A 14,563-nucleotide genomic window follows, 5' to 3' on the forward strand; every position below is an offset into this window, starting at 1 on the left:
AGCTGATGGTGCTCCCTGCCACTGACCACGTCCCACAGATGCTCCTGTGTGGCCATGGAGGGGGCTCAGAGGTGCCCTGCCTTGTTCCAGAGCTGGGTCATGGCTTTGGGGGCTGCTCTTGATCCACCTGTGGAAGTTCACTGAGGGGAACACAAATCACTTGCAAGAGTTTTCTCTGTACCTGCTGTGTCCCCTGGGCTTGCAGACCTCTATTTGACACTTCACAGCAAGATTTAGTACTTGATCTCTGGGTGACTCCACCCTGGGCAGGATTCTGCTCCAGGGCTCCATTCCCTGCTGACTGGATGGGATGGGCTGTCCCTGCAGATCCTCTGTGCTCTCCTGCACTTCCTGAGTTCCTACAGACAAGTCCTCACCTGCCATCAGAGCCCTCACAAGCTGCAGAGCCCCAGGCAGGTGACTTGGAGACCATTTGTCACCTCCACTGGCCATCGGCCACCAACACACAACATCTGAACCAGCCCTCAGTCCCTGCAGTCCCAGTGGGTCCCTGACCTTCCTGCACTGTCTCCATGAGAAACAAGCAAAGCAACAAGACTTTTAAGAGTCTATTCCTTGGACTTCTTCTCGATACCAGTGTTGAGAAAAGACCTCAGCCTTGAGGAAGTGCCTGGAGGGGAACCCCTTTGCTGCTGGAACTGCTGTTGTGGAGCCCAGCCCTGTCCCAGCAGTGCCCAGGGCCTGTCCCTGCCTGTGCTCACAGGCCTGACCCACAGCAGGACAGTGACTGAGCTGCCAGAGCACTCAGGCCTTGGGCACGGACAGGAAAGGAGAGGGTGGGAGTGCAAAGAGAGCAGCTCTGAACAGACCCAGTGCTGGTGCTCCCTGGCAGAGCTGGGACTCTTTTCCCCTCCACATCTGCAAACATGGAAATGCCCTCCAGCTTCAGGGGGGGTCTTGAGGAAGGATCTGGAAAAAAGCATTTGTGTTCTTTCTTACACTCAGAGATTGTGATTCCTCATGTAAAAACTAACACAGGGAGGATGTTTGACAAATACCTTGCTGCACAAACTTTTATTTTGCTTAAATGCACACAAAGTAGTTCTGATTTCTATATTTTGTCGGTGAAAAAAAAGAGCTAGAGAGTGAATTATATGGGATGAAGAATAAAATTTCAGTGTTAATGACATGAGTAGATGAAAAAAAAAGGAAAGCACCCCACGCCAAACACTATCGAAAGCTTTAAAAGGCAGGCTGGACCCAAAATATGTTACACAATGTGTGTTCTGCAGAGGAAAAAATGCAGTTTATTGCTTCTTAAAAACATCCAGTCATCATTTTCCTTATGGCATCCTTGAGCTCCTGGTTCCTGAGGCTGTAGATGAAGGGGTTCAGTGCTGGAGGCATCACTGAGTACAGAACTGACACCACCAGGTCCAGAGATGGGGAGGAGATGGAGGGGGCCTTTAGGTAGGCAATTATGGCAGTGCTGACAAACAGGGAGACCACAGCCAGGTGAGGGAGGCACGTGGAAAAGGCTTTGTGCTGTCCCTGCTGAGAGGGGATCCTCAGCACAGCCCTGAAGATCTGAACATAGGAGAAAACAATGAAAATGAAACAACCAAACCCTAAACAGGTACTAAACATAAGAAGCCCAATTTCCCTGAGGTAGCCTGAGTGTGAGCAGGAGAGCTTGAGGATGTGTGGGATTTCACAGAAGAACTGGCCCAGGGCATTGCCCTGGCACAGGGGCAGGGAAAATGTACTGGCTGTGTGCAGCAGAGCATTGAGAAACCCAGTGGCCCAGGCAGCTGCTGTCATGTGGGCACAAGCTCTGCTGCCCAGGAGGGTCCCGTAGTGCAGGGGTTTGCAGATGGCAACGTAGCGGTCGTAGCACATGATGGTGAGGAGGGAAAACTCTGTTCCAATGAAGAAGACAAGCAGAAAGGCCTGTGCAGCACATCCATGGTAGGAAATGGTTCTGATGTCCCAGAGGGAATTGTGCATGGCTTTGGGGATAGTGGTGCAGATGCAGCCCAGGTCTGTGAGGGAGAGGTTGAGCAGGAAGAAGCCCATGGGGGTGTGCAGGTGGTGGTCACAGGCTACGGCGCTGAGGATGAGGCCGTTGGCCAGGAGGGCAGCCAGGGAGATGGCCAGGAAGAACCAGAAGTGCAGGAGCTGCAGCTCCCGCCTCTCTGAGAATGCCAGGAGGAGAAATTGGTTGAGGGAGCTGATGTTGGACATTTGCTGCTTCAGATTATTGTTTTCTGTTGAGGAGAAAAAAGGCAGAACTGAATTAGGCCAGGTTCAATTAGAAAAACGTATTGCATGTCTCATAGCATTTCAACATTCAGGGCCTCTTTTCAGGAAGATCTCTCTGCATGCCTCTCCCTGAGCTCTGGGTTTTGCTGGCTGAAGGAGGCACTGAGAGCAGGGACCCTGGAATGGGCTCCCAAGGAATCCTTCTTGCTCCCGAGGAATCCTTTCTAATGTGCTCCAAGTGAAATCTTGTGAATCCTGAGAGGCAAAGGGGTGGTCTCTTGGTGCAGAGACAAGAGCTGGCCATCTTTCCGGTTCACAGCTGCCCCTGGTTGGCAGCTTGGAGCTGAAGAGAGATCACACTTAGGAATTCCCTTAAAAAAGAAACAAGGCACTTCTTGGAGCAGAGGAATCCTGGTTCAAAAAGCACATTGACAGAATGGTTGCCTTTCCTCAGGATGCCTGATTAGGATCTCATCTTTCTCCTCCCAGACTGCCACACACAGGGATCATTGCAGCTCCCAAGTACGGCTGCCCAGAGCATTTCCATGGATTTAGCACTGAGGAGTTTTCTCCATGGGGATCCTGTGCAGCACAGAGATCCTATGGCAGAGCTGTGCCCTTCTGGAGGGCACCTGCAGCCCTGCAGGACACCCAGGCAAACAGCTGAAGACCCTGAAGGTGCCTGGAGGGCACTTGGGCACTTGGCTCCCACAGACACATCCCCACAGCAGCACCCAAAGGGGTTGTGTCTGGACAGGAATCTGCCCCCTGAAAACCCCCCAGTGGCTCAGAAAACCCACTGGTGAGAACAAGGAGACCCCAGGCAGCAGGGGATGGCAGGGAAATGCCACAGTGCTGCTGCCAAGGGAGGAGGGACACAGAGAGACAGCTGGAAATCAGGGCCTTGTCCTTGCCTGGGCTCTGGCTGCTGCAGGGCAATGCACAGCCCAGCCCCCGTGGGCCTGAGGGCACAGGCTCTGCTTAGGCTGGGAAAGGAGCCCAGGCAGGAGCTGCTCAGGGAAGGGGTCTGTGCCACAGGGACAGCAGGGAGGGGCCCCCATCCCCCTGCCCAGCCCTTGTGGCAGCAGCTGCCTCTCCCTGCCTGCCTGTCTCTGGGTGAGGAGCTGTTCCTGCCAGCAGCCCCTCCCTGTGCCCAGCTCAGCTCCCTGCCAGGGCTGCCAGAGCCATCCCCAGCCCAGTGCCCAGGGGCAGCTCTGCCTGGGCAGGGGCTGCAGAGCAGATCCCAGACAGCCTGCGGTGGCTGGGAAGGGGGAGGTGTTCTGGGGGGATGTGCTTCCTGAGAAGGGCCCCTGGAAATGGAGGAGGTGGAGCTGAAGCTGTGAGGAGCCCTGAGCCTGCAGCTGAAGGGCCCTGCCCAGCCCTGCCCAGCCCTGCCCTGAGGGGTCACTCCTTCCACCCACACCTTCTCCCCCAGCCCCGTGGCAGCTCCTTGGCCGGGCTGAGAGCTGACCCTGGCAGGCAGCAGAGTCCCTGCCCCAGCACACAGAGCCCTGGGGGCAGGACCCTGCTCTGCACCACAGCCCTGGGCACCCCTGGCTGCACCCCCACCTTCCCACCCCACAGCCAGCCCTGCCACAGGGAACCTTCTGGCCCTGGGCCTCTGATGGGACAGCAGCAAGTCCTGCTCTGCAGCAGCTTCTCCTGCTGCACCCCAGCAAATCCAGCAGAGCCATCCTGACAGCTCCTGCCACTGCTGCCATTTGGCAGCTGGGAGAGGCACTTGCAGGAACTCACCTGCACTGCTCTGCAGCCACAGCCTGAGCGTGGCAAAGGGCTGGCAAGGTTCCTGCCCTGAGCAGCTCTGCCCTGTCCTCCCACCCCAGGATCCCTTGAACCTCCTGCTCCCTTCTCCTCTCTGCCCTTGCTGCCTGCAGCTCCTGCCCTGCTCTGCCATATGGCCACTTCCTCTGCACTGCAGCAACTGGGAGAGTCCTGCTGAAAGATCCTGGAAGCTGTGGGATGTGGCAGCTTTAGGAGATGCCTCCAGGAAGGCAAGTTGAACTTTCCTACAGCCAGAGAATTCTTCCTTCAAATCCTGGGAAGGTTTCTCCTGTAGTGAGAGCTCAGTCACCTCCCAGCCCAGGCTGCCTCTCATCTCTCTGCCTTCTCTCCTCTGCCCTGGGTGCTGCAGGCAGTGCCCTCAGCCCTGCTGGGCTGTGCAGAGGAGCTGCTCACCAGCAGAGCTGTCTCTTTGAAGCTCTTCTTGCTTGCCAGGAGCTCCCTGTGTGCCAGGAGGCCGGCCCAGCTCAGCAACACAGCAACAGCCCCAGGCACTTCATGACCCTCAGGGGACATTGAGGTTGTTTACATGAGACTCAGTCCCTGAGAGGAAGCTCAAACAACTTCTCAAGAAGTCAAAATGAGTTTGAAATACTGAAGTTTCTTGTAATGTTAATGGGTCCCACTGAAGGACATGACTGTGAAAGTGTCCCCAGATTCCAGTTGGAACAGAAACCTGCAGACAGTGATGACAAGGATGGACAAGCAAGGGAAAGGTGGCTCTGATGCTGAAGAAACCTTGACTTGTTTTCTTAATCCAAAGGGCCATACCCTGACCCCCAGCCCCTGGGAAGGCAGATGCTGTCCCTGCCTCATTCCTCAGGGCTCTTCCTGGGGCACTGGGATGTGGGATGTGCAGTGCCAAGGGCAGGACCATGGGGTGGCACCTGCCAGGCTGCTGAGCAGGGACAAGGAGGCCATGAGGCCCCAGGGCTGCAAGGGCCACTCCCCTCCTCCTGGCATCAGGGGCACAGACAGCAGCCCTGGCCAAAGGCCTGCAGAAGGTGGCTGTGTCAGGGCCTTTCAGCTTCTCCCCATCCCTGTCTCCTCTCCAGCCCAGGCTGTCCTACGGTGTCCATGCCCTGCCCCTTTCCCTGCAGGCTGTCGTCATCCCCCCGGCTGCCCCACCTGGCTGGCACCTTCCTGCACTGACATCTCTGCGTCCTCCCTGGCTCTTCCTGCACACACAAAGCCTTGGGCTCATCCAGACTCCTTCTTTGTGACATATTGCACCACAACACTGACCTTGGAGGGAAATTTCTGACTTCTTGTCACCAGTCTAGGCCACCCCAGCTGCCCTTGGTGGCACTACTTCTTTCTTAGGCTCTTTTCTGACAGGAAGAAAAGCTCCACCAGCTCTGACACCCCCCTTCCAGACCTCTCAGGCTACTCCTCTACTGTCCTCAATCTTCACACCACTGACCCCTGAGTCCTCAGCCTCTATATACGAGTCATGTGCTTGAGGCCCCAAATTCCTTCCTGGGAGATCTCTGGGACCTCTCCAAGGTTTTGCAAGATGACAATAGAGTGCCCTTATCCCAGGAAACACAGAGGGACACTTTTTTCCAAGGGCTGTCTTGGCAGAATGAGGCACAATCTCTTTAAACTTTCTGGCACAAGGGAGCTCTGAGCTCTGGGTACGGAGGGAGCTCCAAGTGCCAACCACTGGAGTGGGAGCTACAAATCATCAGGGCTTGTGTTCTTTGGAGGGCCAGACACTGGTGAGAGTGGTGTGTGTGTGCACATGGAAGGACTTGAAGGGCACAATGAACTGTCTCAAAACACTGTCAAAGCAGGAAAATCCCATAAGGCACCACAACACACAAGCACTGGTGGCAAACAGGAAGGCATTTAATTCCAAGGCCTAAACAGAGGTAAAGCTTTGGAAGCAACCCCCAGGCCAGAATTGCACTGTGCAGACTGTGGGAAAGAGCAGACAGCCCCAACAGGAAGCCAGGGCTGGTAAGGCAGGTCTGGGGAACCCATACAGACAAAGATTCCCACCTGCAGACTGGAAGCACACTGGGCAAAACTCCCACCGTGGCAAGCTGTGGGAAAGGAAGCAAGTCCTTGTAGATGTGCCAGCCCAGGCTGTGGGAACAGCATCTACCCCCCTGAATACCGGGGGCTTGGGCTGTATAAAAGTGATAACCCAGAAGCACAACTTGGGGCCCCTCCACCGAGCAGAGCAGGGTGAAGAAGGACAGGTGGGAGCCTCAGGGATCTCCATGGTGTGATACATTGACTTCATCTCTGTCTCTCTCTCACTGGCTTCCCACCACCCCCTTCTTCTCTCTCTCTCTATTTCTTTCTTTCTCTCTCCCTCCTATTTACTGTTAAATCAAACCTGGACTGCTGACTTTGGCACATGGTCTCCTTTACAGCTGAATTTGGGCAGAGGTGTCTCTTAGTAATGGGAACCTGAGAGTATCCATGAGATTTTACAGTGTGGGAATCACCAACTGATTCCATGAGGTTCCACAGAGTCACAGGGTCCACTTGGCTTCGTAAGGCTCTGCAGTGTGATAATGGACCCTTGATTCCATGGGTTTGCAAAATGTCTCAGGTCTCCTTTGGTTCTAGGAGGCCCCACATATCACAGTGGCCCCTTGGTTCCATGAGATTTCACAATGTCCCAGGAATCCTTTGGTTCCATGAGGCCTCGCATGTCACAAAGGCCCCTTGACTCCATCAGGTTCCACAGTGTCACAATGGTCACTTAGGCTCAATAATGCCCTCCAGTGTAAGAATGTCTCCTTGATTCCATGAGTGCCAATATGGGCCCTTGATTTCTTGAGGTCCACAGTGTCCCCGGGTCCCTTTGTCTCCCTCACGCTCTGCAGTGTCACAGTGGCCCTTTGATTCCATGAGGTTCTGAAAAGTCTCAGGGTTCCTTTGGTTCCATGAGGCCCTGCTGTTTCACAATGGCCTTTGAGTCCCCGAGTTTCCTCAGTGTCACATTGGTCCTTTGATTCTATCAGGGCCCAAAATGTCTCAGGGCTTCCTTGGTTCCATGAGGCCCTTCATGGTAAAATGAACCCTTGGTCCCATGAAGTTCCACAGTGTCCCAGGGCTCCTTTGGGTCCAGAAGGCCCTACAGTGTCACAATGGCCCCTTTACTCCAGGAGGTTCCACAGTGTCCTTGCTGGAACACACAGGGCTGTAATGTTGTCACCCCTGCAGAGCTGCCTCCAGCTCTGGGCTCCAGCACAGGAAGGACATGGACCTGTTGGAGCGAGTCCAGAGGGGAGGAGCAAGGGGATCAGAGGGATGGAGCAGCTCTGCTGTGAGGAAAGGCTGACAGAATTGGGACTGTTCAGGTTGGAAAAGAGAAGGTTCCAGGGTAACCTAATTGTGGCCTTGCAGGGCCTGAATGGAGCCAACAAGAAAGATGAAGAGATACTCTGGACAAAATCCCGGAGTGACAGGACAAGGGGAATGACTTCACACTTAGAAAGGGAAGGGTTAGATGGGATATTAGGAAGAATTTCTGGACTGTGATGATGGTGAGATCCTGGCACAGGTTGCTCAGAGAAGTTCTGGCTGCCCCATCCCTGGAAGTGTTCACGGCCAGGTTGGATGGGGCTCTGAGCTCTGAGTCTAGTGGAAGGTGTCCCTGCCCATGGCAGGGGGTTGGACTGAGATGCTCTTTAAGGTCCCTTCCAACCCAAACCATTCCATGATTCTGTGACTGGTGGGGGATGTGGTGGTCGGAGCCGATGGGCACAGAGACCCCAAAATGATGGAGTTTTCCATTCTGGGTAGAGGAAGGAGGGGGCAGCAGAACTGACATCCTAGACTGCTGGTGGTCAGACTATGGTCTGTTAGGGAGACTGACTGATCTGGGTGTGAGTGTGGATGTGCTGGAGGGCAGGAAGGCTCTGCAGAGGGATCTGGACAGGCTGGATCAATAAGGCCAAGTGTCAGGGCCTGCCCTTGGCTCCCAACAACCCCCTGGAATGCTCCAGGCTGGGGGCAGAGGGGCTGGAGAGCTGCTCAGCAGGAAGGGACTTGGGGGTGCTGCTTGACAGGGGCTGGATATGAGCCAGAGTGTGCCCAGGGGGGCAAGAAGACCAAGGGCATCGTGGCCTTTGTGGAGAAGAGTGTGGCCAGCAGGAGCAGAGAACTGATTGCCCCTCTGTGCTGGGCACTGCTGAGGCCCCACCTGGAGTGCTGTGTCCAGTTCTGGCCCCTCAGTGCCAAAAGGCCCTTGAGGGGCTGGAGCGTGTCCAGAGAAGGGAGCGGAGCTGGGGAAGGCTCTGGAAAACATGTCTGCTGAGGGACGGCTGAGGGAACTGGGCTGGTTGAGTCTGGAGAAGGGGAGGCTCAGGGGGGACCTCATTGCTCTCTACAGTGACCTGAAAGGAGGTTTTAGTGGGGTGGGGGTTGGTCTCTTCTGCAAAGCCTTTAGTGACCGGAAGAGAGGAAACGGCCTTAAATTGCATCAGGCAAGGTTCATATTAGATATTCAAAACCCCTTTTTCCACTGAGAGAGTGCTCAGGCATTGGAACAAGTAGCCCAGGGAGGTGGTGGAGTCTCTGGAAGCATTCAGGTGGCATCTGGATGTAGCGCTTTGGGATGGGGTTTAGGGGTGATTCTGGTGGTGCTGGGTTGACAGTTGGACTAGAAGATCTGGAAGGTCTCTTCCAACCTTGATGATTCTGTGATTCTCTGACCTGTCATCCCTGTTTGCAGGTTTGTGCTCTAACAAGACCCTGGGGATGTTTTCTCTGTTGGGTCCACAGAGATTGTTTTGTGTGAGGTTTTTTCCTCTATGATCAAAACAAGGAATAATTAATGCTAAATACAACAGGTGGCTTTCAAGGAATAACTTGGTCCAGTTTTTCCAACTGTGTACAAACAGGTGAGGAAAATCTGGAACTTTAGAATGGTTAGTTATTTAACTCATTAGCAGGATATCCAGGGGTGCACCAAGTGCCTTCCAGTGAGGAGCACAAGAGACGAGGAGACAGTGACAATCTTGTTCTAATGTTAATGTCACTAGAGCACAGAGTGAGATCACTTCTGGGTTATGTTTCTTAATTTAGTGATTGGGAATAAAGAGAAATCACATAGTTGATGACACTTTAGGATTTATTTCACACTCTTAACAACAAGGTATTTTCCAGCTGGACTTTGAATAAGGTTCCATGGTATATTGCAAATTTCGATCTCAAGTTAACAGTCTACTTCTTCCCAAAGAAATTCTCAGCAGCTAACACCCTTTCATCATCTGGCTCTTTCCCTGATGGCTTGAGCTTGTTGCTCCTTTTGGTAAATACCCATTTGACACAATGCACTGGGCAGTTTCTGCCAAGTGCCACTGGATCTCACTTCTTCCCTTGCCTTGAGGTAGTTGTGCTTTAAGAATGTGGCTGTTCAGATGCCCTGAAATGTCTCTAGTATTTCAATGGGAAGAAGCTTCAAGATGTGCTGTTTGGCACACATGAAAAATTCCCTGCCCAGAGAGCCATGGAAATGTAGGTGCTGCTCAGTAATGCCCCTTGACTGGGACAGGCACTGCTGAGGATGTTTTCCTTCCCCTCTCTGATTCCATTCCCACTGTTTTTTACAGACTATTTGTGGGAAGATTTTGCACTGTACAGTTTGAGAAGTTAGTGCAGATGTGTGTTTGAAGGCATGTTCTTCTTCTGTATTCCCTGATCAAATTCAGTAAACTGATACCTGGCTTGAGCTTTTTTTCCCCCCATAGTACTGTTTTTATTTATTTCTCCAGAACAGCTTGAGAAAATGAAGGTACACTTAGCCCCAGGTTACTTGCTGCTGTAATCTCTTCACCTTTTTTCTTTTCCCTTCCCCCAAACTGATGGGTAACTGTGAAACCCAAGGTCAGGAATGTGGTTGGAATTCCAGGCCCCAGTCTGGGGGAGGTGACACTTTCAGTCCCCAGGGGAAGAAGCCACTGCTTTGTTTATCAACAGGCAAAGGACAGCCCAGGATTTCTGGTTCTCCAAGCAGCAGCACTGGCAGGGAAGAGAGTTGCTGGCTTGGGTGGAAGAGGGTTGATAGAAAAGTAGTGATGGGTCACAGGGGGAGAGGAAAAACGTGTTATTTGGGGCTGTAGAGCGGGGGGGATGACAAGCTAACAAGGTAGTGGAAGCCACATGAACAGGAAAAGGAGGGCTTAGAGGAGACAGATCAGGACAGAAGGAAGGACCATCAGGTTTCAGCCCCTGAATATCAAATCTTAGGAGATCATGAAGGAAAGTAGAAACGAAGCTCACCTGTCCTTTGGTGAGTTTCCAGATGGATCAGCTGTCATATTTTAAGGAGGGTGTATTCCAGGGAACTTAACACAGAAAAGTGACCCCATCAAATGACACATGTATAGGGATTCCTTATGGGTGATTTTTATATAAGAGAACACATACACATGCAAAGATTTGAAAGCATTTTGGAATAAAAAATATTGAAAAAGAGCCAAATCTATAAATAGACACTTGGAGAGATACTCAGCACAAACAATATATTTGTATTTTCATGTTTTGCTCATGTGCACATGTAAATCAGTTTGTAGGACCTGTATTCTGAGTTCATATAGTCATACAGAGAACTATACATAAAGACATCATATTGAAGTTCTGATTTTATCCCAAAATCTATGTTTATCAAATTGTTACTTAAAGATGTTCTAATACAGTACTTGCATTAGTACCTCTCATTTTAAAATGTGTTAAAAACAGATTTTTTTTTGTCCCTGATGTTTCTACAGAGTACTTGTATTTTACTCTTCATTTCAGAGCTCTTTAATCCAGTGCTCACAAGCCAATCTACATCTTGATGACAGAGTTCCCATTGAACAATATAGGCAGCATAATGCTACTGGTAATTAAGTTTTTACTGCCTGCTTTTATACAGTGGTCTGAGCTGTAGTTTTGCTGTGGTGGTTCCAATTCCTAAACTTAACTGTATTTATACCATGTTTGTAGGAAGCAGGCCCAGTCTTCACATAAGGTAAATACATAACACTGGAATCTCTCTGCTGTTAACAGACACAAACATGTCTATTGAACCTGTATACTTTGGAATTTGCTTCTGTTGCTCTATTTACTTGCTAAAACGCTGTGAAACAGATCTGGAGAGAGCATTTGTGTTTCTATTTGTGAGTGCTATTACTGCATTTTGAGGGTGTGCACTGATTTGTTTTGATCTAAAAGACTGCCATGTGCATCATGTTAGGGTTTCAGTCACCAAAGATTTTGTATCAGAGCAAAAGTTGAAGGTGAAAATCTATGCCCTTATGGCTGAGGATGAAAAAAGGATCAGTCCAGAAGTGTGGTATACCCCTGAGACCGTAGGAAAATGGAATATTGAGCCCTTTGAAATATCTGTGAAGGATCCAGACAAACCTATTAGAGTAAAACAATACCCAAACCCTCATGAAGGAAGAATCGGCCTTAAGCCTACTGTAGAGAGGCTGTTGGCACAGGGATTGCTAGAACACACCCATCCTACCTGTGAAAAAGCCTGATGGGATCTACCGACTGGTACAAGATCTGAGGGAGGTCAATAAACAAACAGTGACAAGGTTCCCAGTAGTCGCTAACCCTTACACCTTACTAAGCCAAATTTCCCCAGAACATCAATGGTACAGTGTGATAGACTTGAAAGACGCTTTTTGGACCTGTCCCCTTAAGGTAGAGAGTAGAAATTACTTTGCCTTCGAGTGGGAAGACCCAGACACTCATAGAAAACAACAACTGAGGTGGACAGTCTTGCCCCAGGGGTTTACAGAGTCTCCAAACTTGTTTGGGCAAGCCCTGGAACAGCTATTAGAGTCCTTTAAACCTTGTGAAGGAACAGTTTTGGTACAGTATGTTGATGATCTGCTAATAGCTGGAAAAGATGCTGAAACTGTGAGAGATGAGAGTATCAGACTCCTGAATTTCCTGGGTGAAAAAGGCCTGAAGGTGTCCAAGTCCAAACTACAATTTACAGAAGAGAAAGTAAAATATCTAGGGCATTGGTTAAGTAAGGGATGTAAAAGACTGGATCCTGATAAAGTGAAAGGAATACTGTCCTTGTCTATACCCAAGAATAAAAGACAAATTAGGCAAATTCTAGGTCTCTTAGGGTACTGCAGACGGTGGATAGAGAACTACAGTAACAAAGTAAAATTCTTGTATGAGAAGCTAGTTAAAGAAGGACTGGTGAAGTGGAGCGACGAGGACGAGAGCAGGTTAGAAAGATTAAAAGAAGATCTGATAAATGCCCCTGTGCTTGGTCTTCCAGACATTAGAAAACCTTCCTATTTGTTTGTAAATGTTGAAAATGGAACAGCTTACAGGGTCTTAACGCAGAAATGGGCTGAGCATAAAAAACCTGTGGGGTACTATTCTAAAATTCTAGATCCAGTTAGTAGAGGTTGGCCCACCTGTTTACAAGCGATAGTAGCTACTGCACTATCAGTGGAAGAGGCAATTAAAGTAACCTTTGGAGGAGAACTGAAGGTGTATACTCCACACGATATCCGAGGAGTATTGAAACAGAGGGCAGAAAAATGGTTAACTGATAGCCGGTTATTAAGGTATGAAAGTATTCTGCTTAATACTTCCAAATTAGAACTGGAAGTAACACACTTGCAAAACCCAGCTCAGTTTCTGTTTGGTGAACCCCAAGGGAGTGTAGTACATGACTGCACACAGGTCATAAGCCTCCAAACTAAAATTAGAGAATATCTTGAAGAAGAAGAGTTAGATACAGGTGAAAACCTTCATATCAATGGTTCATCTAGAGTTGTAGATGGGAAGAGAAGATCTGGTTATGCCATAGTGGATGAAATTACCTTTCAAGTTAGGGAATCTGGATCCTTGAGTAATACATGGTCAGCCCAAGTGTGTGAGTTATATGCTCTATTAAGATCTCTGCAGTTGTTGAATGGAAAAACAGGGACCGTGTTTACAGATTAAGGAAAAAGGGACTTGTAACTCAAAGACCACCTCTAGATATATCCATTCACAAATTCCGGCCAGGTGACAAGGTGTTAATTAAAACATGGAAAGAGACCTCTTTAACTCCACGATGGGAGGGGCCTTTTGTTGTTCTTCTCCCCACAGATACTGCCGTGCCAACAGCTGAGCGAGGGTGGACCCAGGCGTCAAGGGGGAAAGGACCAGTAAAGGACTCTGAGTGGAAAGTAACATCAAGCCCCGGAGATTTGCAGATGAGGATTAAAAGAGTACAGCCAACAGATGAACCCTGATGGAGATGTTGTAAGATCTAGCTTGTATACTTTCTTTCAGATACCCCAAGGACAAACTTTAAAGAAAGTAAACTTTGTTTCCTGGAGCCTGGAGAGACTACCTGAACAGACCGGAGGCTCAGGACTGTATAAGATGGTTGGAACTCAAACTGTTTTACCTTTGTGTTGTGAGGTAGAAACGGACATACCAGAGGGACATAACCCACAGGGAATCCCCTGTATAAAGCACTCAGAGTCCACTCATTATAGCTGGGTGGTGTGTAAATGCAAGAAGTGTGGTAAAAAGTGGCGCTGTGTATCAATAAGGGGACAATCCTATTGTATTAAGTGTAGGACGGGCTCTACAGAATCTATAAGAGAACAGTTGGCAAACGCTGAAATAATAAAAGCATTCTGTGGTTGGGAGTGGTTAGTCCCAGAGACTTGGGAAATCTATGAAACCAATTGGAACGGGGCACTAATAGAATTGTGCTGAACCAGATTTTCCTGGAAATTGGCAAGACCAAATCGAAGGAGATATATTGAACTGTTAGGAGTAATGGACAGAATCCAAAATCTCAAAGTAGATGAGTCTCATCCTGAATCAGTGGAAGAAAATTAAGTAAACTGAGTCTATCCCCTGAAGATTATCACTGCTGCCGAGAAGAACCTGAGACCTCGTTGTTCCCTGCACAGGAACAGACGAAGGGAGGCAGAGAGATAGAACCTGTGGGGAAGGTTGACTCAAAGTAGTAACCACTGGAAGTGAAGGGGAGAGACTAAAACAAAAATGGAACAGAATTTAGTGTTAATCATTATTGTAACAATATCAGCGAGTTCTCTGGGAAATGCCCACCAGCCCTTTGAATGGACCTTAACTGGGTCAAGAGATTCAGAGATTGTCCAGAAAGTAACAACAGCCATTGATCCTAAGTTTAATGTGACGGTTTGTGATCTGTTAATGGCGAGTATACCTCAGCAATGTGGCAAGGGAGGTAGAAAACCCTCTATCACAGTAAATAAGGGAGCCACATACTGGTGTCCAACTTCTAATCCAGGGAAGTCATATTGCAATTATCCTGGGCATTACCACTGCAGATATTGGGGTTGTGAGACCATAGCCTCTGCCTGGAGACCCGAGAGACCAGACAGATACTTAAGAGTGCAATGGGGACCCCCACATTGTGAACCCCCTGCATTGGGAGGATTAGTAACCCCCTATGAGACATCAAATTGTGAATACTTGCAAGTGCAAGTCCTGAATCATGAAGACCGAGGGTGGTTGACTGGAAGGACGTGGGGAGTGAGACTGGACAGGCTTTCTGCAGACCCAGGTG

General features: G+C 49.8%; 2 protein-coding genes and 1 pseudogene across 2 annotated transcripts in view; 1 reads left to right on the top strand and 2 right to left on the bottom strand.

Annotated features, from left to right (window-relative positions):
- The window catches only part of LOC127474812 (zinc finger protein 729-like), a 463,770-nt pseudogene that overhangs the window by 296,147 nt on the left and 153,060 nt on the right, over positions 1 to 14,563 (top strand).
- LOC127474856 (zinc finger protein 239-like) overlaps positions 1 to 14,563 on the bottom strand; it is a 218,817-nt gene that overhangs the window by 81,862 nt on the left and 122,392 nt on the right.
- LOC127474902 (olfactory receptor 14J1-like) lies at positions 1,279 to 2,205 on the bottom strand. Its single transcript, XM_051796224.1, has one exon. The coding sequence runs from the start codon at positions 2,203 to 2,205 to the stop codon at positions 1,279 to 1,281; it is 927 nt and encodes a 308-aa protein (XP_051652184.1).

The sequence above is a fragment of the Manacus candei genome, unplaced genomic scaffold (assembly GCF_025592945.1).
Source record: "Manacus candei isolate 608988 ecotype Guabito, Panama unplaced genomic scaffold, ASM2559294v1 h1tg000045l, whole genome shotgun sequence".
Lineage (NCBI taxonomy): Eukaryota > Metazoa > Chordata > Aves > Passeriformes > Pipridae > Manacus > Manacus candei.